Source organism: Aquila chrysaetos, chromosome 3, assembly GCF_900496995.4.
Source record: "Aquila chrysaetos chrysaetos chromosome 3, bAquChr1.4, whole genome shotgun sequence".
Taxonomy (NCBI): Eukaryota; Metazoa; Chordata; class Aves; order Accipitriformes; family Accipitridae; genus Aquila; species Aquila chrysaetos.
Window position 1 is genome coordinate 10,421,818 of NC_044006.1, and position 23,136 is coordinate 10,444,953.

At 38.8% G+C, this 23,136-nt stretch overlaps 2 protein-coding genes across 5 annotated transcripts in view; one reads left to right on the top strand and one right to left on the bottom strand.

The window, feature by feature from the left end:
• Nucleotides 1-782: 782 nt before the first annotated feature.
• The window catches only part of LOC115338833 (basic proline-rich protein-like), a 98,217-nt gene continuing 75,863 nt past the window's right edge, over nt 783-23,136 (bottom strand). The window contains exon 5 of the mRNA XM_030007747.1: nt 783-1,501. Coding sequence (XP_029863607.1) covers nt 783-1,501 — 719 coding nt within the window. The remainder of the gene's footprint in view (nt 1,502-23,136) is intronic.
• The window catches only part of SULF2 (sulfatase 2), a 167,488-nt gene continuing 145,495 nt past the window's right edge, over nt 1,144-23,136 (top strand). The window contains exons 1-2 of one of the 4 annotated variants that reach the window (XM_030007843.2): nt 1,144-1,361; nt 15,027-15,115. The gene's annotated coding sequence lies outside the window, so the exon portion shown is untranslated. The remainder of the gene's footprint in view (nt 1,362-15,026; nt 15,116-23,136) is intronic. The other 3 variants (XM_030007847.2, XM_030007852.2, XM_030007844.2) reach the window with 3 other exon arrangements.

A 23,136-nucleotide genomic window follows, 5' to 3' on the forward strand; every position in this document is an offset into this window, starting at 1 on the left:
ACACCTTCATAAAAATATTACCCTGGAACTTGTTGGAAAACAGTTAGCTTCTCAATCCCTGGATTTTCTGTGGAGAATCAACTGAAAATGTAGGGACCTGATTAAAAAGCATGATCAGGGAGGTATGTAACAAGGAAATTATTAATATAAACAGAGAAGTAAAACAGGAACTATGGCTCTGTTTTCAGGGAAGTTTATGCATGCACTGCAAACACCTGAACTACTACCACCTGGTGTGGAGATAGGGACCCAAAATAAGGGACCCTGTGCATAGACTATGCTCCTGTTCATGGAAAAACCTTCAATTTAGGAACGCAAAAGGCTAAAACTTAAAACCATTAAATAGTGAAAGAGACTTCTGACTCTTCTGGAACAGCTTCTCCACTGGAGATATCGAAGAAGTCTAAACACAAAACAGATTTTATCCCTGGTTTATGCCCGTTGAGGCAGGATGAGGCACATTTCTCCATGCAATACCACCACCGGCCTCCTGACACCTCATGTAGTGAACCCCGATTATGAAGCGAGAAGTACAGAAGTTTTATCGGGTCAGGACTTTATCCCCACAAACCTGAGGAGGATTAGACCCCACACGCACCTCTTTTTCCCTGATTGATTCTTCCCCCCCCCGCCCCCCACAGGCACACCCTCACTGCCCCACCTGGCACTCCTAACGCGGGGCTGTCTAGGGTGGTGCCGCAGCGCTCTCAGGGCACCCCCAGCCGTGCTCCTCGTCCATCACCCCACAGCGGCGGCGGGGCTTGCGGGAAGGCGCCCACCCGCTAGGGAGGGATTTGGGGGGTGCTGCGGGGGAAAGGGGTAGAGGGTGCGGAGAGGAGAGCGCTGAGGTGAGGGGCGCCAGTCCTGAGGGGGCGGGGGGGCGGCGATCCTGAGGCGAGTGGGGGAGGGGAGGCGGGCAACGGCGGCGGCCCCTGAGGGCGCGAAGGGCAAAGAGCTCCTGCGGGGGGGCCTAAAGCTTTCTCCTGGCTCCCCACCTCCTCGGCGGGGTGCTTGGGCGGGAGCCCCCCGGCAAGGGAGGCGGCAGCGCTTGGAGGAGGCGCCTCGCAACAGATGGTTAAAGCCGGCTCCTCGCCGCGGCCCGCATTGGCCGGCGGCGGGAGCCGGGCGGGAGGAAGGGCGGGAGGGAGCCGGCCCCGCGCAGGGAGGGCGACAGCAGCGGCTGGAGCTGCGCGGCCCCGCGGCGGGGAGCGGAGCAGAGCGGAGCGCAGCGCCCCCACCTCAGTTTGCTCCCTTCCCGCGCGGGTGCTGAGGCGACTGGCTTCCCGGGGTGGAGGTCGCCTCTCAGCCGCTGATCGCCGGCGGCTCTCGGCCACCTGTGAGTTTTCCGCCTGGCGGGTGCTGTAAGTAACGCCGCCTCCGTGCGCAGCCGGGCTGGGGCCGCCGGGAGGGTTCTGGCTGTGGGGGCGGGAGGCCCGAAGGGCTCGGCCAGCCCGGCTGCTGCGTGTGCTTGAGGCGGGCGAGCCGGAGCTGCCGGCTTTTCCTCCGGTTTAACCCGTACAGTAGGGAAACAGGGAAGGTGTGGAGGGAGATCCTCCCCCGGGCGGGAGGCCGAATCAATGTCAGGGAGATTTTTATCACCTGTAAGTGAGGAAACCCCCACTCCCAACCTCCTCCCCCCCCCCCCCCCCTTCTATTCCAGCTTCGGCTTCGCCGGCGCAGAGTCACTTGCGGTGAATAATTACCGGGTTTTCATCCTCGGTGCTCTGCGGAGGGGGAGACTGTCAGGTGGGGAGCGCAGATGCGGGGGAAGTGACTTGCCCAAGGTCACGCAGTGAAGGCAGTGGCTGAGCTGGAAAATAACATGCGCTGTACTAAAAACTTCTGGTCCCTAGTCCTGTGTTGGGCTGTTCAACAGCACTGCAAGGCTGCAGGGCTCCAGGCATAGACGTGGTAGAGCTGTAGGTAGGTCTCTAATTAGCTTATTTTTTTTGTTCTCCTTTAAAGCATTATGTAGGGATGTGAGACCGTGCAGAGGTGCAGTGTCTGCATCACGTCCCTTGCTTTCTCCAACCTGCAAACATGTGAATGAATGCATATATGCTCTTGCTTTTCTGTGACCAATGTTAAGGTCAATAGATTAAAAACAGGAATTATTGAGGAAAATATGATGTTTTTTCTTCACTTTTACCATGGCAATAAGTAATGTCTTTGCTATTAACGGTGAATGTCTTCTTATGCCACCAGACAGTAGTTGTGAAAAGCCCCTTAATTGGTTAGGTGTCAGCTGCATTCCAAAATTAATCTGCAGTGCAATAGCTTTTATGCTCAATGAATGTGAGAGATGTAAAGCATGGCGAGCCATGCTTTAAGAACTTATGCACTAGAGTATAATGTGATTAAGAGTCCTCTAAAGGATGCAACTGGAGTAATTGTTTTACTGCTAGCTGTATGCATAACAATTCTCCTTCCTTCTTTTGTCTCCAAATATAATTTTAATGAATTTACATCAAGATATTCTGCTGTAGTTTGTCCCCGCTAATGTTCGGTGTTTCTCTTGAGTTTCTCATTATGTGGAAGTAAAACTGACACATGTAAGGATGTTGTTTTGATTAAACATATTATGAGAGTCCTCCAAGTCAATCTTCTTCATAGAATTTGATTGATCCTTGCATTTCATAACATGTCCTGCAGCAGTGAAACTTAGAAGTTTAAGTGTGCTGCTCAAAAACTAAACTAATCCCCCTACTGTGTTTCTCAGTTTTACCTCAACTATTCTGCTTGGTTTTGGTGGGTGCGGAAATGAAATATGAGAGAGATTTAGGAAAACACTCAAAATATTAGTATAAATAGGACAGCTTTATTTTTAATCTGTATTAGGGAGTTCACTTGAACTCTGGACTCTCTTCAGCGCAAATCATGGAATTAAAGGCAAGGTTCCTGGCATGGTGGGGTTTTCCTACTATAGATGTTTTGTGGTTTGAATGTGGAAGGTTTTGTATGTGTTTGTTTTAGTGTCATTCAGAAATATAGTATTATTCTCAAAGTATTTAATGGACTTATTTTTTTTCCTGGACTTTGTTATTTGCAAAAAACCCTTTTTGTTGTGCTTGTGTTTTGGCTATGTAACACTTTTTTTTTTTTTTTTTTTTTTTTTTGCTTTAGATTCCTTGCAAGGAGTCTTATTTCAGGTAATTTCTGTCTGAAAGTGTTTGCCCTTGCCATATAAAACCATCTTTATTACTTTGGTCTTTCAGTACTAGATCCTCCATTGTTTTTCCTAAATGGTTAGGAAAATGTCTGTAGTTTTTCTACCCGAGTAGCCTAATATTACTTCCTTAAACAAAATGTTAAGTTGGAATAGATGATACTTTGCTATGGCTCTGTATGTTTTAAGAAAGCCTATGTATTCCACTGTTGTGACTTCCTTCCAAGCATTTCTGTTATGAGGATCCCAGGTGAGAAGAATTATGGCTGCTTATCTACAAAAAAGAAATTCCAATGGATTTGGTGATATCAAATTTGTGAATATAAGTGATTTAGATATATGAATAAGACCCTTCTCTGTTGCGAATGAGAAAGGTGGTGATGGAATAAATCAATTACCTTTGCTGTGTAATAGCAGATGCATGGTTTTGAGATGCTAGATTTAATATCTAATATCTCAAAGAACTCTACAACTGGGGAAGGGTGTGAATTTATATTTTATCTTCCCTTCAAAATTGTTTTTAGAAGTAATTAATTTGAATTCCAGACAGCTCTAACTTCTTGCTGTCTTGTAGATAGCACAGAATGATTAAAATATTTACCAAATAGTTGTGCCCCCTCGGAGAGACACAATATTTTTTTCTCCTTTTTCCTCTCAACATCTTTTCCTTGGCCACCTGAAGACATAGCCTCACTGTGAAGTTCAGAATAGAGTAAAAGTAAGATCAAGAACTAACTGCTACAAACCCGTCAGAGAATTTTGGTTAAAGATGTTGGTAAGATTATACACCTATGAAGAATGCTCCATGCCTTTGATCATACTTCTGTGAAGAATGCTCTGTTCCTTTGCCGATTTCCATGAAGAGCAGATAAGACCTCCCTTTCAAATTGTCCCTTGCAGTATCCATGACAGAACACGTTCTCATTTTTATCAATATGCTGGGCTAATTTCTCAGGCTGGAGCGGACATTTTGGAGAATGAGATACAGGCCTACATTCAAATATAAAAATGGATGTTCCAGTATGCTCATGTTTTTGAGAATATCTTGGGTTCGTTCCAGTACAAGCCATGATTTAATTTGAAACCTGAAAAGCTGTAATGAGTGGGGTGTATTTTGGTTTCTTTTTTTTGTTTTGCTTTGTTTCCCCCCCTCCCCATTAATATTAGTCTCTTACAGACTTGGATTTTTGTTTAACTTTTGGAAATCGTCTGAATTTCTCAATATAGTTTGTTGCTGGTTAACTGCCTCTCTTCTACCTGTCCTCAACATCCCATCCCACCCCTCACCCAAATGGTACATAGCAATAAATTCTGGAATGATAATGCAAGTTTGACAAGGGAGGATTTCAGAAAATTGGTGGTTGACCTCTGTAGGAGGAGAAAAGATGTGTAATATTTCTGAATTCCATAAAAATGTTACTCCAGACTTGTCTCAATACTAGATATAACTATGCCTTTCTAAAAATACAGATGCTGCAAGTGTAAAGGTCTTCAGCAAGAAGCAGCATCCAAAGGAGTGTTGCTTCTGAGGCAGTAAGAATGTCTCAGTAAACAGAAATTTTTATCTTCCCTCTTGTAAGGAGTTGTACTTGAGTTCTAGTGTTATCGTAATATGTGAAATGTATGCTTGTATTGTGCAGCTGCCCAGGGATCACTCATGCACAGATTTATGTGATCTTTGCATGTTAGTGTCTACAGTGGTCTGTACCACAGTTAAATGCAAACTTCTGTTTTCTGTATTAGCACAGTTGCGTATACACTTGTGGGTAAGGCTTCTTTTTTTTTTTTTTTTTTAAGTGAATGCAATAGTTCAACAGTTTAACCTAGACTCACCACTGTGTCTGTGTGTGTGTATATATGTATGTATGCATATGTAAAAATACAGGGATCTGTATCTGTGTTCTTATTTTCCAAATCCTGGTGAGGAAAACTTCCACTTAAAATGTTTGAAGTAATGTCATCTTTCTGCAGTTTGGCTGTGGCAGGAAATTTGGTTAGGTGCTTAGAATAGAATGACACTAAAGAAAATTAACTAGTGTGAAAGATCCAACAACAGAATCTAGGAAACTTTGTTCAGGTGAAATGGTCTTTAAAGCAGAATGAGATTCATAAACCAGGTGGGACTTTAGTTAGTTTTACAACACCCTATTTTATGCTTGGAACCTTTATAACACAGATACAGTTCCTACATCAAATGTTTTTACTATCTAAACTTATGCACAATGAACTGAAGTAACTAAATGATGATTTGATAATGAAGAAATATATACAGTGACATGTTGACATCTGTAACCTGGTCATGTTATAGCAGTGATATCGTGTTCCCTGCTTTGGACATTGTAGAAGTTTCTTATGTAGTTAATATCTGCAATGAGCTTATTCTAGATTTTAGTTTGTTATTTTGTATTTCTGTCTATATTTTCTAGCATTGGTTCACCTTCCACGGTAAAATCAGGATAGCAGCTCACAGTTCAGTGAGTTTAAGAAGGTTGTGGTGAAATAGAAGTTTTGATGTGTAACCACTAGTACTGATTAGCCATATTTAATGGATTGTTGGAAGAGAGTGTCAAAATAAAATGTATCTATTAAGCTGCAGAGTTGTCTCTAATCTGCATATAGTATTCTAAAATGAAGGCAATAACTTTATGGTGATGGGGAAACAACTGTAAATATCAATACCTCACAAGAAATAACATAAATATTGGATGAAGTCTTATTGCTCCAGAAACACATCCCATTTAGAAATAGGCAGCACCTTATTTCAAGTTCCTAAAAAGAAAGCAATTGAATTGCCTGCCTTATTTGAAGATCTTAGACAGGCAGCAATCATTGTGAAGGGCTGGAATTATTGATCCCTGAGGTAGGAAGTACTATAAACAATGGTTCTGCCGTGATCTGACAGTTCTGACCATCTCTGTGACAGGGTCATTGAGTATGACTACCCAGTTTAATAGATGGATTCAGTGTATTTAAGAGCTTGTGTTTTCTCATATTATTTGGGAAAGGAAGATTGTGGATCTTAGAGGTGCTGAAATGTGTCAAGAAGCAGATGTTATTTACGAACTGGAAACTGAATAAGCAAAACTTCTTGTAGGTTTTCAGTATCTGCAAGTCCTGATCAATTGACCTGTTATATAGATTATCTTAGACCTGCTTATAGATTTAATATTTTTCTTCTGGATTCTGTCTTCTCTGTGGTTGAAGTGCCAACAATATGAAGTTCGTTATGCATCCTTCTTTGCAGTGTTATCCCTGCATGTTACCCCAGAGTTACTGCCATTCATTGGAGGGGAAGAACACAGGTCAAAAAGACAGAAGTGTGTTTTAGGGTGGGGTTTTTGTTGTTTTGTTTTTATAGCTTTAATATAAGAATCTGAAGCCAACACATTCTACTTCTGTGATTGTGAAAGGAGTAAGAGTATGCAGTCTTGGAAATTGCAGCTTGCTTCTAAGGAAGGTTGAAGTACCAAAACCACAAAGCTTAGTGCACACGTTAAGAACTGAAGTTCTGATCCTTCTCCCACACCAAATACGTGGTAGGACTCTTAAAAAATGAAGGATTTTAACATCAGCTGATTTTCACAAGGCTTTATCGTTGAGTTTCCTTTCTTTCTTTTCCACTGCTCCCTTTTTGTCTTAGTGAAAAGTAATAACCAGTTTATGTTGCATTGTTATTATAGTGTTAATTTTCAACTTGGGTGTGAAGGTATCTTACGTGAAAAATAATAACGAAATGTATGGATCTTTTCTTTTTAAATATAGTGACGAGATCCTGACATCTGAATTTAAGTTTATGGGTAGTGAACAAGGTAGTATTAAATGTCCATTTCTGTCTTTTCCAGTAATTTTAAGAAAAATCTCTGTGCTCTTCTAATAAGTCATATACCTGCAACCTCCAGTGACTTTGTAGAGGACTTCTGTAAGGAGTATGAATGGTCATCTTTATTTTTCTCTTAGTAGTGTTTAAATAGGCATTTCAGTACATGGTTTTGTGTAGTACCTTCTTTCTTTCCTCTTTATTTAATCTGGGGAATAAATCTCTTTAATCCTAAAATCACTTCTGATGAACCTAGTAACATCTAGTTTACATTACTGAACTTGATCCAGGAAATAATATTACTGTATTGGGGAAAAAATGCATATTGGTTGGTATAAAAAAGTAAAACGTAAAAATGGATATCCTTTGAAAACTTAGGGCTTTGTTCTTGCTCCAGCTTGTTTCTTTTGCATAAGTTATCTTGGGCACCTGAGGAAATATCACAAGTATTTGAGAAAACTGGGAATTTATGTATGTATGAAGCAAAATGAGAGCTTCTTAAGGTGCAGACTGTTTCTGGATTGTGCTGTGTCAGGAGCATTATTCCTTCATTATGCTGGGATTTGAAATCCTTTTAATACTGTAGACTTCCAAATCTCTCTGTGGCAGGCATGTGATATGTACTTTGAGTGTCAGTTGTTGGGAATATGGGTGTTTCTAGAGATTTGTTACTTCGGGGGAGAAAAAGGTCTATCTCAGCGAAAGGTGCATGGTAAGAAAAGACTTGTACAAAACTGGATGGGTTACCTAATGGACTGTTTGCTTTCTTTGGCTCAGACCTCAGTTTGGGGTGTTCTGAAGAAGCTGTTCAGCTTGGTTTCTTGCGATATTGATGTATTTAAATTTAAGAGATTTCACTGTGGTTTGTATGTATTACAAAAATTAAAGCTACACTGAGTCAACTTAGGTGAGCAAACCAGGGTGAAATCTAATAAAATTGTCTCTGCACTGTTGAGATATTCAGTCAACTTGGTCAGGTAAGAGCTCAAACAAGTTTGATGAGGCAAGTTCTGAATAGTTGTCACTGCTTAGTAATGTCTTGGTTCCAGAGCATTTCTCTGTGATTTTTTTTTTTTTTTTTTTTTTGTCTTTGGTGTTTGTTTCTTTTTTTTTCCCCTAACTTTACTACACAGTGAGTCAAATTCATCACCAATTTTTCCATCCCTGTGGTCTTTCAACCAACATACAGCTTGTGCCTTTGGGTAGGGAAAGAACAAAAAGCCAGCTTTGCCACTGACTGTAATGTTTAGAATTATCAACTTGTTTTTTTAATGAAAATATTCTATAAGTATCTGTTACTAAACAGGCTAATGGAAGTACCTGTTATTGATAGATGCCTAATGATCATCTGAACCTACTAGCTCCTGCTGTTGCAAATGAATTACTTTGCAATTCTCTTCCCCCACCCTTATTTTTGGGTACATTCCACACACAATTGGGTTTGAGTGCTATTAATTCTGTTTAACATAATTTACCTTTTAGTCTTTGTCAAGTTTTATTTTCCCCTATGTTCCAGTAAGAGCAGCATTTGAAGGACTTTCTAAAGAATCTGGCTCCTTTACATCATCTTTTCTTTGTCAGAGGAAGCATGTAGAAGACTTCAGTGGCTTAGAGAAAAATTATATGGTTCTGCTCTTAGAAAGCTTTTTTCACAGACAATGTGCAGAGGCAAATTACTTTACAAAATATAACTCAGTTGTGCATACAGAAGGGTGAAAAAGCATAGTTGCAACTGAAGACAATACTGTAATGTGTTTTCTGCCATCTAATTCATTGGGTAAATCTTTGGATCTTGTTGTACATCTAGAAATACCATGATGCAATGGTTTTGTGATCCACTTGGATTCTTTCCTTACGGCTTCAAATCCTAGCACACTGATAAAAGTGGAGGCAGCTGTAAGAGTGTAGATAAGTGAGTTCCAATTAGTGTCTCTAAATCTCTATCAAATGATCTGTCTTTAGTCACACTTGTCTGGTAGTCTAACTACAGAATCAAAGCAATCTTTACAAATTTTATTGAATTTCCTCGCATGTGATATTTGCATCAGTTATCTTCTCGGTGGTGTCTGCTGGAGATCAGACTTGCAACCAGTAGAGCTTAGCTATGATACAAGACCCTGTAGGTTCTGTAGCTGTTCACAGTGTGATATTGATGGTGTTAAATTAGCAATATCAGCGATATTAACTAATTTCCTCATTCGGACTGTGACATTTGTTTGGTGAAAGGATCATTAGACATATGCAAACATCCTATGTGCAGTGAAAGGTCTTTGGGCCCTGACAAATGATAAATGAGAAAATTACAGGTTGCAGGAAAATGTAAATATCATTCTTTGGAAAACTGTCCTCTGGCAAGACAAAAGTGTTCCCCTCTAAGCATATTCTTTTCACATCCGTAAAGAATGCTGGATACTATTTTACATACTCTAACGCATATCTTGATGTCTCTTTCTTTCAGGCACTGCTGTTGAATTGGGATTTGTCCTGGTTTTGTTAAGCAAGTACTGCAGCAGCGTACTGTAGAAAAGTTCTGTAGCCTCAGTTAACTCCTCCTATAATCTTCTGGATAACTTTGAGTCTGTCTTATGTTTTTCTTATTAACAGCTTTAGTTCACTTTTTTTAATCAGCTGTTATGCAAGAGATTAAAGTAGGGGCTCACATATTATGTCCCTTTGCATCAGATGACTACATGTAATACAAACTTGCATGTTAACTGATGAATGCATTTACTGTGGCTTTAGGGAAAGGCTTAATCTAGTTTCAGATGATCCTTGTGACTTTCTTACTCTTTCTGTCTGTAGCTGTATAAGGATTTGTAGTGTCAGGTTAGAGTACTAACATTGCCAGCTTCAGAACATAAAAACTTCAACAATATAATGCATTTGCAGTAGCTTATTACCTAGTGCAATTCATGAGTAAATTTTCTAGCTTCTGCACCAACATTCTAAAGTGTGACTGAGTACCGTACTTCAGCTGCTGCTGTTTATCTCATTAAAACTATGGCTGAAGTTGCTGTGCTATCAAACAATAAAACTAAATTGTGAGTTCATCCTGCTTTTATCTTGTAATATCACTGCAGTTTAAAAAGAACCAGACAGATTTGATAGTTATTGTCATTTTGAAAATGACGAAAATAATTTTCAGGTACTTCAAAACTTTTTGCCAATCTTTGCAAGAATGGAGATATTATAAGCAATTAAAATAACAGTTATGTTAAATTTTAAAAACTTAAAAATAGCTGAAAGATTTAACTTTTGATTAGCTAGCAACAGTATCTTTCTTCCCTTCCTCTGCAAGCTAGATTTGCAAATAGCAATGCTATAGGATTATTAAAGACCTATTAAAAAAAGAAAAAGTAAAACCAAAACACAACACAAAACCAGAATTCAGTTTGTTTTGGTTTTTTTTTTCAAAACTGGACCAATCAATTCCATTGACTAGACTGTCTGCTACCTCGGTTCTTCAAATGTGGATTCTTGCTAATTTTTCTAGGATATGATTCCCAAGCTATTAAGGCATGTGATTTGAGGTATGCTAAGATAACTAATAGACAAGCACAATCTGATACGTTCATGGTTATTTGGATGCATTTGAGGTGTGCCACTGTATACCAAACTTTGTAAGTCTGATTCAGAAACAAGTGTTTTAAGCAAGAAAATGTTCTTCAGCACAGCAGGATCTTCAAAAAAGCAAAGACTTTGATTTTTAAACAAGCATTTGCTGTACTGTGGAAAGGGAGAAGAGGGAATGGGAATAAAGCCTGAATTTGGCAAGTTTTGTGCAGGAAAGCATCATGTATGCCCCATGATATTTTGATACCAGGAGATGGACAGAGCACCTTTACACCAGTAATGCTTAAAAGCTGAACTTGAAATGAAATGCTTCCCTCGTTTAAGTCTTTGGCTATATTTTTAGAGATTGAGGATCTGGTTTTCATCCCACATTGCTGGGATCTGTAAAATATCAGCATTTTTTCCTCTTAAGGATCTATCCTGAAAACATAACACAGGAAGTCCCTAGGAGGAATCTAGAGGAAAGGAGTAAAATGATCTATGGTCTAAAATAATTATTACCCCAGTAAGGGAAGACTGAATTAGTCTCCTGGAATTAGATGAGAAGCCAAACAGAATTCCTTCTTTCTTCAGGACCTAAGACTCTGAGAAAGCCTGTGATTTCTCTCCTGTCCTCTTACAAGATAATGTGCTGTGTGACTTGTTTCTAGTGATCTTGAGCACGGGGTCCTTATAATAAGCTTACAATATTTCATAGCTTGCAGTATGAACATGCACTATGTGTTTGTATTTGTGGGGTGAACTTGGTCTTCTGCTACACTGCATTTCAAAGAATAGGAGTAGAGTACCCAGTGAAGTTGTGAAACCTTGTGAGAAGTTTAACAGGTTGGACAGACATCAGAGAGGGAGAAGAGGTCTATATACCTCCTTTGTCCCATGGAGCAAAGGCGTAGGCTGGCTGAACTCCAGTGATCCCTTCTTCTTTGTACCTGCCTTCTGTGATCAGGTTGTACTTGATTGGATTGCTGAGGTGTAAATATATAATGCTTCCCATATAGTTATTTAGAAAGTGTAGTTACTTGTTGGAACCCCATATCCCTCCATTAGTGTTCAGCAGAGTTGCAGTAGTGAATGTTAAGTTTGAAAAGAAATCAATTCCAAGATTTTCTCCATTTATCAGTTACCTGCTTAATCAAGTTTCTGTACAGAATTCTCTGAATAAGTATTCTTTTGAGTATTTCGATATATTTTAAGTATTTCTGCTCTATGTGTTAACGGAAATCCTTCAGCTATGAAAGACTTATTTTAAGTTTGTGTTTCTTACCAAATTCAGTTAGCCCTGATTTCTCAATCTTAGAGTGTCACTACCAGGATGAGTATGTTTATACTGTAGATTCTGTTTGGCTGAATCTCTGATTGCATGTTCCTGATATAGAATGGAGACAATGCAGCTATGGTGGCAGAGATGGGTATGACAGAACCACCTGAGGTTAGATTCAACTTCTTGGTTTTATAGCGCTTGCTTATTTTCAGGCTGCAAATAACATCAAGAAAAGTCAGTTTAAAACTAGCTGAAGCCAAAAGCAGCATAGTGACATGAGTAGCAAGAACCTAAAAGTGGTATTTGTTGATAATTTGGTGAGCAGGAGCATTGTAGTGTCTTAAATATTAATTGTAAAGATGTCTTACAAAAGAGATACTAGTACCATTCCTACCTTTCAGCATATATAAATTTTCATCTTTATGCAGGATTTTAAGTTTTCTTCCTTTAATTTTCCCTGGTATGATTAAGGAAAGAGAAACGTGTGTGTGTAGAGGGAATCTGCTACAACATGGGAAGAGAATTGTTGAAAGACAGATTTCCTGTCTTGGATAAAAAATAAACTCTTTGTAGTACTTACTTCTACTTGACTTTTTCTGTGTGTATATATATAGAAAATCTGTAAGTGGGAAACTTTCTACTAGCAATTGCATTGCAAGGTAAGAATATTTTGTTGATTCAGACAAGAATAAAATTAAATCATCTTGCCAGCCAGTAAGGTTTTAATGCTCAATAACTTTTCCTCTTGCTAGAATTGTGTTTCTTTCATCATCTGTGTGCCAAATTTTGCTGTTCTCTTTGATCTCAGAGCAAAGGCTTAGGTACCAACATTATCATTTTGGTATATTTACCTTCATTAGTCTTCCACATGTGCATTCATTGCATCTGCAATCATGAGACAGCAATTGAGGTGTTTAAGATGCTTATTGGGAGCTACTGATACTTAGAAACCTAATGCCTGCCTCATAGGTCCCAGTCTTAAAACCCAGGGTTTTGTCTGCATGTGGAGTCTTAAGCAATCTTCCAGTGACAGGACTACTGAGTGAGTTGTGGAAAGGGAAAGGGGATATCTAATTTGTTACAACAAAAATCTACTGCAGTGGCTAGCTGGGATTTTCTGTCATTTTGCCACAGTCATGCTGGAGTTAGTTGTTTCTTTCAGCTGTATACTGTGTCCTCTTTGGCTTTTGCTTTTGCTTTCCCTCTCCCTGTCCCCCTCACCCCCGGTCCTAACTCTAGATTGAAAGTAGATTGTATGAAAGGATACAAAACGACAGCTTCTGCTTTGTGTCTGTGATCCTTCTTAAGTTATGGTATGTATTTATTTTTTCAAATCTTTTCAGGTATGCTCACGAGCCATGCCAGAATTTTTTCATATAAATACAATATTGTTGGAGAGTTCCAGAATTTATGGGGCTTTTTACATATAAAGTTCATTAACACTCCCCCATCCCCAACAACCTTAAAAACCCCAACCAACAACCCCCTCCCCAAAAAAACCAAAACAAAAAACCAACCAAACGCTTCTTGACAGAGATTTTTGTCCCTTCCAGTAAGTCATTGCAATATACACAGTCGGTAAAACATAGAAAACAGTTTAAAAACAGGATATAACATAGGAAGCAATAAGGTGCGGTTTTTAAGTTTATGGGGAGTGATGTACCATCAACATAAGGAAATATGCTGTTATGCTTGCTGAGATTAACTGTTCATGAATTTACAACCTAGAAAACTTGGAACAACTGGCACTAGACAAGATAAATAGAAAGAAGTGGTAGATAAATATTTAAGATTTAATGTTACTAAATAATTTAACATTTGCCATTGTCCAAAACCCATTCAAACATTAGTTGATCAGCCTTCATTGCAACCCAATAAACATTCCTAAACTACATTTAACAGATGATGATTCTTAAGCCAGAGAAGCTAAACTAAAAATTTTAAAGTGTGGGTAGAGTTTCTGTTCCTTTTGCGACTGCCTCTAGATTTAGGATACTGAATGCTGCTGTATTCAGTGTAGGCACAAATGTGCATGAGACTTTCCAGAAATGGAACCTCAGGCACCCATACCCTGGCTTGGATGATCTGGTTCTTGGGGTTAGGGTGCTTTTGATCCTTGACTAAAGGAAACCATAAATGTTTTGATTGTCCTTGGATGTTAGTGTCAGTCTTTGTCTCCATTCTTTGAAAAGCAGATTACATTTAGGAAATCTAGAAGCTGTGGATTGTTGTGTTTCTCAAAGCAAGGAGTGAGCAATAGTTGAGCCAGTAATGTGCCCTTATGGTAAAAGCAGCTAATGTTGTCTTGGGCTGCATTAGGAGGAGTGTTGCCAGCAGGTCAAAGGATCTGATCCTTCCCCTCTACTCAACACTGGCAAGGCTGCACCTGGAGTACTGCATGCATTTCTGTGCTCACCAGTACAAGTGAGAGATGGACCAACTGAGTCCACTGAATGGCCACAAAGTTGTTTAAGGCTGAGAGAGCTGGGACTGTTCAGCTTACAGAAGACAAGGCTCTGGGGGCATCTCTTCAATTTAGATAAATACCTGAAGGGAGGGTATAAAGCAGACAGAGCCAGGCTCTTCTCAGTGGTGTTTGGTGACAGATGAGGCAATGGGCACAGGCTGAAACACAGGAGGCGCTGTCTGAGCATAAGGAAACACTTCTTTACTGTAAGTGTGACCAAGCACTGGACCAGGCTGCCCAGAGAGGTGGTGGAGTTTCCATCCTTGGAGATATTCAAAAGCTACCCGGACATGATCCTGGGAAACCAGCTGCTTGAGCAGGGGGGTTGGACCAGATGACTTCCAGAGGTCCCTCCCAACCTCAACCGTTCTGTGACAAACCGCAGACTAATTCCAGTTCTGTTGCTAGTCACTCTGCTGAGTTTGACCACCTCCAGCATGTTATTTCTTTTGTATTACGATTGTGTTTATGTACTTGAATTTTGCTTAGAAGTTACTGCAACAGCCAGTCACTTAACTTGTAGAATCAGACTCTTTTGAAAACACTGAATTAGTAAAGTTACTGTACAAAAGCAAGGACTTTGCGGAATGTGGAAGGGAGAGCTTCCAGAATAGCTCTGAGAGGGTGCTCTTAGATGCTATAAGAAAGATAACTGGATCAGACCTTAGAAGTCTCAGGTAACTTGCTAAAGGACCATGAAAATGATGCTGTCTTCTGAATATTCTTTGTCCTTTTATGTTAGGTTACTGCCTACCTGGCAGATGTTCCCAGACTGAGAATGGCATGGCGTGGAGGACACTGCAGTGAAAGTGGTTAATCTCGCTTTATTTGGTATGTTTTCATTCTTCGTAATGAAATGCGTTGCATTTATAATATGTGACTTATGGCAGACGTATCTGCGAAATAATGATGGGATGCAAGAATATGGGGCTGACTTCATTGAAAGCCTTTAAGACAATGAAAAAAATAAAATCAACTGTTGCATTTCTATCACTTGATGGCTTATTTAAAATAATTTTGAAGAGGTAGTGTCTGAAGCTCTTGCATTCATTGAATAATTATGATTGGATGTTAAGATAAGCAGTGCAGTGCTATAAATCCAATACTTTATCACTGAAAGCATTTTGCCTCATGAGTTTACCTGTAGGAAAACTTTCTGGTTCTTCTCAAGGCATTAAAACTTGCATTTCTGCTATGGTTCTGAGGGACTGAGTTCTAGGTAACTTCTGAAATTCTCATACCCATTGCACTGATTTAAAAATATGTGCATTGTTAATGAGGATGTATGAGTACATCATGCATCTCAGGAAGAGTGCAGCTGTGGAGATTGTCTTAAAATCAGTCATCTTTCAGTGTGATCTAGTCTTTTAGAGACTAAAATATCTGCTTCTTAGTGCTAATAAAATAAATTCTTCAATGCAGAAAACCCTAAACCCCTTAATTAACAGGAAAACTTAATATATGCTTAAAGGCTCTAGTGAGTTTCAGCCCACTGCTTTTATGGATGCAGAATTGTTGCCAGAAAGATTCCAGTTTAGCTGGGTACAAATCTTACAACATAAAAGGCTCTAACTTACATAGGATGAAACAGAACTTAAATACACAGGCACCTGAAGGATAAGCATGAGCACCTGCTTTGCAAGGAGTTCTTTGATTCTGTTTTCAGTCAAATATCAGGTAGTTTAGCATTGTTCACTTTCCAAAAACCCTTTGCCACAGGTGAAGCCAATGCTACCAATGGCAAAGAAAGTGACTGCCTCCAGATTGTGCTTGGTGAAGTTTATTTCTTTGCAAGAATATGGCATAATGCCATTTTCCTCAGTTTCATCCATGAGCAGAGGGTAATATTTACACTTGGACAGCCAGCTATCTGATTTGCAGCCAAGATGACCTCTGCCCATGAAGTATCAATATGAATTCCATTAGGAATTGGGACTCAAAACTTCTGGAGTTCTAGGGCAGGCTTTCCTTGCCTACAGCCTTCATTTCTACTGTGCTGTAAGGCGGTCATTTCTGAGCACTGACTGTTTTAAGCCTCACGCTGAACAGCAAGGCTTTTTCTTCCTCTTCCTGTCATTGATATTTTACTTGGATTAGTTAGGGTGGGTTCAGAGCCAGCAGCAGAACTTGACTGAATTAAGAGTGACAGGTGTCTGATTCTTGGATTTTCTATTATTCAAATACTTCTAAAATAATTACCTCTAGGCCAGATGATTGGCTATTTCTAGTCCCCTGCCATTCCTACTTTGCTCTAAGGCAAGAAACGAGGAGTTCCCTTGCATAGAAAAATCTCCAGCATAGATCTAATGCAGCATCCCCATGTTAGATCTACTGTCTCAAACCCTGTTCCCTGATTTGCCACAGATGCATTGGAGTATCTTGGGGAAGGGACAAAAATACTCTGTATTTTGGTGATGCTGTCTGCTAAAAAGTCCAGTTAATGGGAAGGAGGATATCAGCACTGTTTTCAATTGTAATGTGTCCCCCTGCTATTTTTTGTGTGCTCCCCTCCACCCCCACTTTTGCTTGGATACTCCTGGGAATCTAGCCTTGGATACTCGGATACTCTTACCCATCTAGCCTGTGGATCACCAGAGATATAGCTCCTGTGCATAATGTAGTACAACTAAGCTAGCTCCAAATGAGATTCCTTGAGTACTGGAAGTAGTGTACCTATGTTAGTGACTCGAGCAGAGCTCTGCATTTACCTTGCTTGGCAGACCTTGGTGCTACTGTAGTTAAATTACTTTGAGCTAGTTTGGTTATCTTTAAACTGAGCTATGGTCTGCAGAGACAGGTAGTCTGGATTTTGAAGATCCTCAGCACTCTTGGAATTAGCTCTTATATAGCAGGTTTATGTGTTTTTGTAGACTTAATAAATACAATCAGATATCTCTGTTTAAATTTTTAAGGGGAGTTGAAATATCAGTGAAGTTGTATCGATTTCACTGGAAGCAGAGCGCTCTACAATTAGGTGTCCAAATGGAATTTCAGAATTAAGCCACCTTCAAATTAGTATCTTTCTTATTTTCTTCTCTCCAACCTACTGGTCTACCAGAGTAATTTTACTTTTTTTTTTAACAATATAAAAATATAATGTCCATAGTGTTCTGAAAAAATAAAATACTGTGAGGCTACTGACTTTAAACTGATTTTATTTTTAAATTTGTTTTCAGATAACTAAATATAAAATAGGTCTTTTCTGCCACTGTAACAAAACAAAACAAATTTTTTTTTGTGTATAATGCAGTGTTGCAGTTGTTAACTGTTGGCCCTGCCTTTACGCTACAGGAATTTTTGGAACTATAAGTGAGCAGTCAAGCAGAAGCCACGCTGAAGCAACAACTCTGATGAATGACATCTCAAAGCAGAAAGAATGTTTTTTAATAACTTAAGGCATTGCCTGTAGAAAGGGAAAACAAAGGATTTGCAGTCTATTCATAATCTTAATTTCGGGGGGGGGGGGGGGGGGGGGGTGTGCGCGTATGTGTGCATTACAGGTTTAAAGTTATTTAGAGAACCCAGAGAGAAAAGATGGTGAAGCTGAAAATTCCAAGGCTTCTGATGTTTTCTGTGACTACTGTGGTGGATAAGCTAGGTTACTCCCTTGCTTTAATTGCATGTGTGAAGAAATTTAATGGAGTGGAGACTGTGCCTATGTGGCAAGGAAACTTTGTATCAAAAGCAGAGAAATTATTAACACTAAATTTGAGCTCTTGATTTACATATTACCATATGCTAAGCTGCTTCATCCTTCATCAGCTAATATGTGGTTAGATGCTATTCTGCATTACTAAATAATGCAATATAAGCAGCCCTGTAGAGCAAGATTGTTGGTGCTGAGCACCTGACATTCATGCTATGTGTTTTGTGGTCTTTTTCTTTATACCAGTTCTAGTCTGCTCCTTTCAACTGAATTTGAATTGACATTTGTAGTAGGTTTTAAATGGGTCTCTAAGGTACATCTTCCAGCTTACTTTCATCCAAAAAGTGTCCTGTTTGTGTGCTTTGAGATGGCTCTGCAGCATAAGCCAAAGCACAGTAAGTGGTGGCAGCTGGAAACTTTGTTGTGCATGACAGATATATATTCAAGTGAGTTACTGAAGAATTTCCACTTAAATAAATGATGTTTTTCATACATGTTATTTTGCACTGAAAGCATTCCAGAATAGGTTTTGTTTTCTAAAGGAGCAGTGAAATCAAACTGGAAATACTGACTTATAGAAGAATGTGACTTTTAAAAGTGAGTGTAGTCAAGTGATGATGTCGTCAATGATGCAAGCGAAACCATTTCAGAAATGTTGCATTAAAAATTAGTTGTGCTGCCAATATGGAGATAGTCTGGTTTAATTTCTTTAGCATCTTTGAGATGACAGTAGCCTCTCAAAGGTTGAAAAAAAGAATAGCAGAATAACTTTTTTCCTTTACTCTGGTGGTGAGGGACCCTTTCTGCACACATGGTGACGTGGTTTAAGTAGCAAGAATGCTCAAATGCTCTGGAAAATGCAACCTATGAGGAAAGACTAAAAAATGGTGTTTAGTCTAGGAAGGACAAGACTGAGGCTAGACATGGATTTTCAGATGCATTAAATATTGTAAAGAGGAAGGGAATAATCTTTCCCTCATTCATTGGAAACAGGACAAGAAATAATGGCCTTAAGTTTCACTAGAGATTAAGGCTAGATAGTTAGAAGAGCTTCTTATTTGCAAATATGGAATAGATTTTTGAAAGAGGCTTGAAACCTCTGGAGGTTTAAAGAATAGGTAACAACCAGGGGCCAGAATGGCTCCATGTAGCTGGGCGTGCCTGGGAGAGCTAGATGGATTGGACAGTTTCTTCAGGAATCCCCTCTAGATCTAATCAATGATGGGTAATAAAACATTAGTCTGTTTTCTGTGAACTTCTGTGATGCTTTTAATTCTTCATGTGCAGTGTGTAATAGAGTGTGACTAAAATCTTAAAGAAAGGCAAACTACAGCCAGGGTTCAGTCTAGTGAACTAAGAAGCTGATTCCTTTTTCTACATCTGACAAATTCCAAACTATTGGAAAGTGATGTTGATTTAAAAGTAACCTAAACCACAGTCCAAATTTTCCAGCGTGCTGATTGTCCTTACAGACATGTGTTTGTCAGCCGTGTAATTTTAAGTATCTTGTTGACACTGGTGTCTAGCACGTACATCACAAATCCCAAGGAATGCAAAAGTTATGTGGTGTAGTATTAAGTGAATTTCTAGTTATGCTTTTGAATTAAAAGGAACAACAAAACCCAAACCTGAAATAAAATTTGAAAGCTTCATAGGTAAAGACAGTTAAATGACTTTCAAACATCTGGTCTCTTTTAAAATATATTCCAGAAGTTGATTTTTTTTAAAAATCCACTCTGTGGATTTGTCTTGGTGACTCAGTTCATTTGACTGTTGATCACACTTTTATTTTAATTTTTTTTGCTGATGAGATAGTCTCAGTTAGAATTAGCTAAACCAATTTGCAGATCAGGATTTAAAAACACTGAACCACAATATGCCAGTTTCTATACTCTTGATTTCTCCTACTCCTCATCCCTTCCTTGTATGCTAGGAGAAAATGATCTGTCTAGTTTTGATTTATTTTGCACAACACAAACTAAGCTTGTTAAGTCCAAGTCAATTATAATGAAATGTTTGAGCATATGTCAGCTTCCCAGAAAATTGTATTGTGTAATCCAGCACTTCACTATTCTGACAAGCTGAAGAAATGTTTTCAGTAGAGGAATCAATCAGAAGAAATGAATCATCTGTGGGGAGAGGAGGGGGGGGGGGGAAGGCAAAAAAATTGTCCTCTATGAATTAGACTTAATTTACTTTTGAGTGATCTCAGGCTACTTCTAGAAAGGTTATAACCTAGAATAGCCCATGACATTGCAAAACAGTGTTCAAGAAGTTGTTTGTTGTATTCACCTTCTGTATTTGGCTGACACAGAGGGAAAGACCAGCAGTTGAGGAAGTAACTTCCTCTGAACTTTGATCCCAGATTCTGTTGCTGCTCTTACAGTAGCCTTAGGAAGAGTAACTGTCAGACTTCTCCTGCTTAAATGTGTCTTTAGTGTTGCATTGTGTTCTGAAGGAAATAGACTTGAGTTTACTTGTTCCACTATATTATCTCTTGTTGAAGAAAAAAATGTTGAACTGCTTGTATATTATCCTCTTTCCTTTGTAAGCATGTGTTCTGTAGAAACCACTGATAGAAAAGTTATTGCATTTTAGGTGGAAACCTCTGAAGATGTCAGCTTCTTTGTGGTAGAAGCCTTAAACAGAGTTCCAAGATGAAACTATTTACTGCAGATATGAACTTGTCATTTTATTTCTAAATTAGGATTTGATCACTAGATTACAGTAATCCTATTCTTGGCACATAAGGTGTGGAAAATATAAGGCTGAGATCAAAATCACTTTCAATACAATGTAGTTCACTGTGAATTCTTTTGATATGTCAAGGTGTAGACTTCTACCTGAGTAACTTAATTTGCCTTTGCTTCTTTAGAATAACTTGTTGTGTGACAATGTCTAAGTAGTTGGTCCCTTTAAATGATAGGAAAAGAAGAGAGGTAGCTAGGAAAGTGACTGTTGTGGCATGCTGTGTTCATACTTATGCAATTGAGGCCAGCCGGGAACATTAGCCATTTCTGCCTTACTAACTAGGGCAATGATGTTGCATAACTGTTTCAAGACTTTGTATTTTGGTATGGTTTTATAAGCAATACTATCATGCATATACTGAAGGTGGTGATAACATAATTTGAACAATTGAGTAGCTGTTTGTTTAAACATAAATTGGAAAATAACTTGTCATGTATTTTATTGGTCTACTTGCAAATATCTGTTTAGGAATCTCAAAAGTAAAAATAGTACTGGGGACACTGAAGATAAATAACACTCTGGTCTAATCCAGCATTCTCATTCTCACAGAAAGGCAGTCACAAAGATCTGTCAAGCCCAGTGTTTTATCTCTGCTTGCAGCCGATAATAGGCACTTGAGTGTGTAAGAAGAATACAAATGTAGAGAGGTATGCTATTGAGAAGTCCCTCTGGCTCAGCAAGTTCTGCAAGTTGTATTGTGCCTACACCGTTGCAATTAATAATCCTTGATGGATTTTCTTTGCCTATAAATGTATCTTTTCACTAAATTGAACCTGTTTTACTGTTTTAAAAATTTTTGAGCATTTGTGTTTGGATTGTTCTTTTCACAAAGACTCCTGAAGCTGCCTTCTGGGTGGTAGTTCATAGTTCTGAGCCCTTCATTGAGTATGGATCAGTAAGGTGATAGGAAGAGAAGGGAACGAACCTCAAGATAGTTGACTAACTGTGATTAGAAGAAGATTGTTTAGAAAAACAAAAAGATAGCAGCTGAAAAAAAAGAGGAAATTCTTTGTTAGTCAGAAAAATGGCAGTTTGAAAGATAAAATTTCAGATGAAGGAAGAATCTTAAAGATTCTCTGTGACTTAGGTTTTTTTTTAAAAAAAAAAAAAAAGGCTGACTTGTTAATTTTAAACTATATATTCCAAGTTCCATGTAAACTTTGTATTCAGAAGAAGCAGCAATTAAAATTGCTCAACTGATGACCTATGAATGTGTTTGGTATATTGTGAAGATGATATTGTTCAAGGTGGAATATGGTAAGGATTCTTTGACTCTTAGTAGGCAAAGAACTGAAGCAGTTAATAAACTCATTTCCCAGAAAGCCTTTTTATAAACTTGGTTTTACAGGCTGATTTACTACTGTATTATGAAAAGATGGCCTAGAAACATAATATAATTTAGTTCGCTATAAATTTTAGATATTATTGAACATTCCACATCACCTGTTGGAGGAGGGGGAAAACCAAACTGCAAACTGACACTAAAGCATATGGTGTGGAAACCTTATTGTATAGGGTGATGATTTGGTTAGTGGAACTTATGATGTCTAAATGCTATTTTGTTTCACATCATCTGCTCTAGACACCCTGTGCTGGAGAAATTTTGTATTCATATGGTCATGAAGCTAGAATGGATAGCACTACAGAACTTAGTTTAGCTAGACACTGACTTTATTGTTTGGGGTTTTTTTTAATTGTTTTTTAATTAGGATCTTGATGTGAGTTTCAGCAAGAGAATTCCTGAGCCACGTTCCTGTAGCTCTGCAAAAAGTGGAGAAGGAAAATATTAGGTTTACAAGCTCCTAATGCAGGTGCTGTATGTCTCTGAATTCTGGGAAAGCTTCATGCTTATAATAAGCTTTAAAAAATCTTACTGTAGATAACTAAAAAAAAAAGTCTTGAAGTTCTTGCTTTGGTTTAATTATTTGTTTATTCCATCTCATCCCATTCTGAGACCTTAAGATCAACCTACTTTAAAAAAAAAAAAAAATGTAAAGCAACACATTTTTTTTTAAATCCATGACACTAAAGTGCAAAACCAGATAGTGTTATTTTACTTTTGTTCTTTGAGCTGCTTAGGTACAGATTTTTGAGCTTTTCTGCAGTTGTGCAAGATAGAATTGATTCATGAGATCAGGTTTTTTAAATCTTGGTTAATTTGTAGCAGGTGGAGCTTTAAGAAAATCACAAAACAGCAATGCAGTCTACATTTGTAATTATATGCAAACCTCTCTGACACTAAGTATGGCTGCTGTCTAATACTGGACTATTGCTTGACAGCTTTATTTTTTTGAGCAGTGGTTTGTTAATATATTAGCTGCGCAGACATTTTGTTGTGCAAAACATGATCTTGCATCCATATCCAGGCAGGTTTTTTCTCTAGCAAATTGCACATTTTGCATTTTGCCTTCCAGTGTATACATCTTAGTGTTCTATTCATGGCCACACAAAGCTT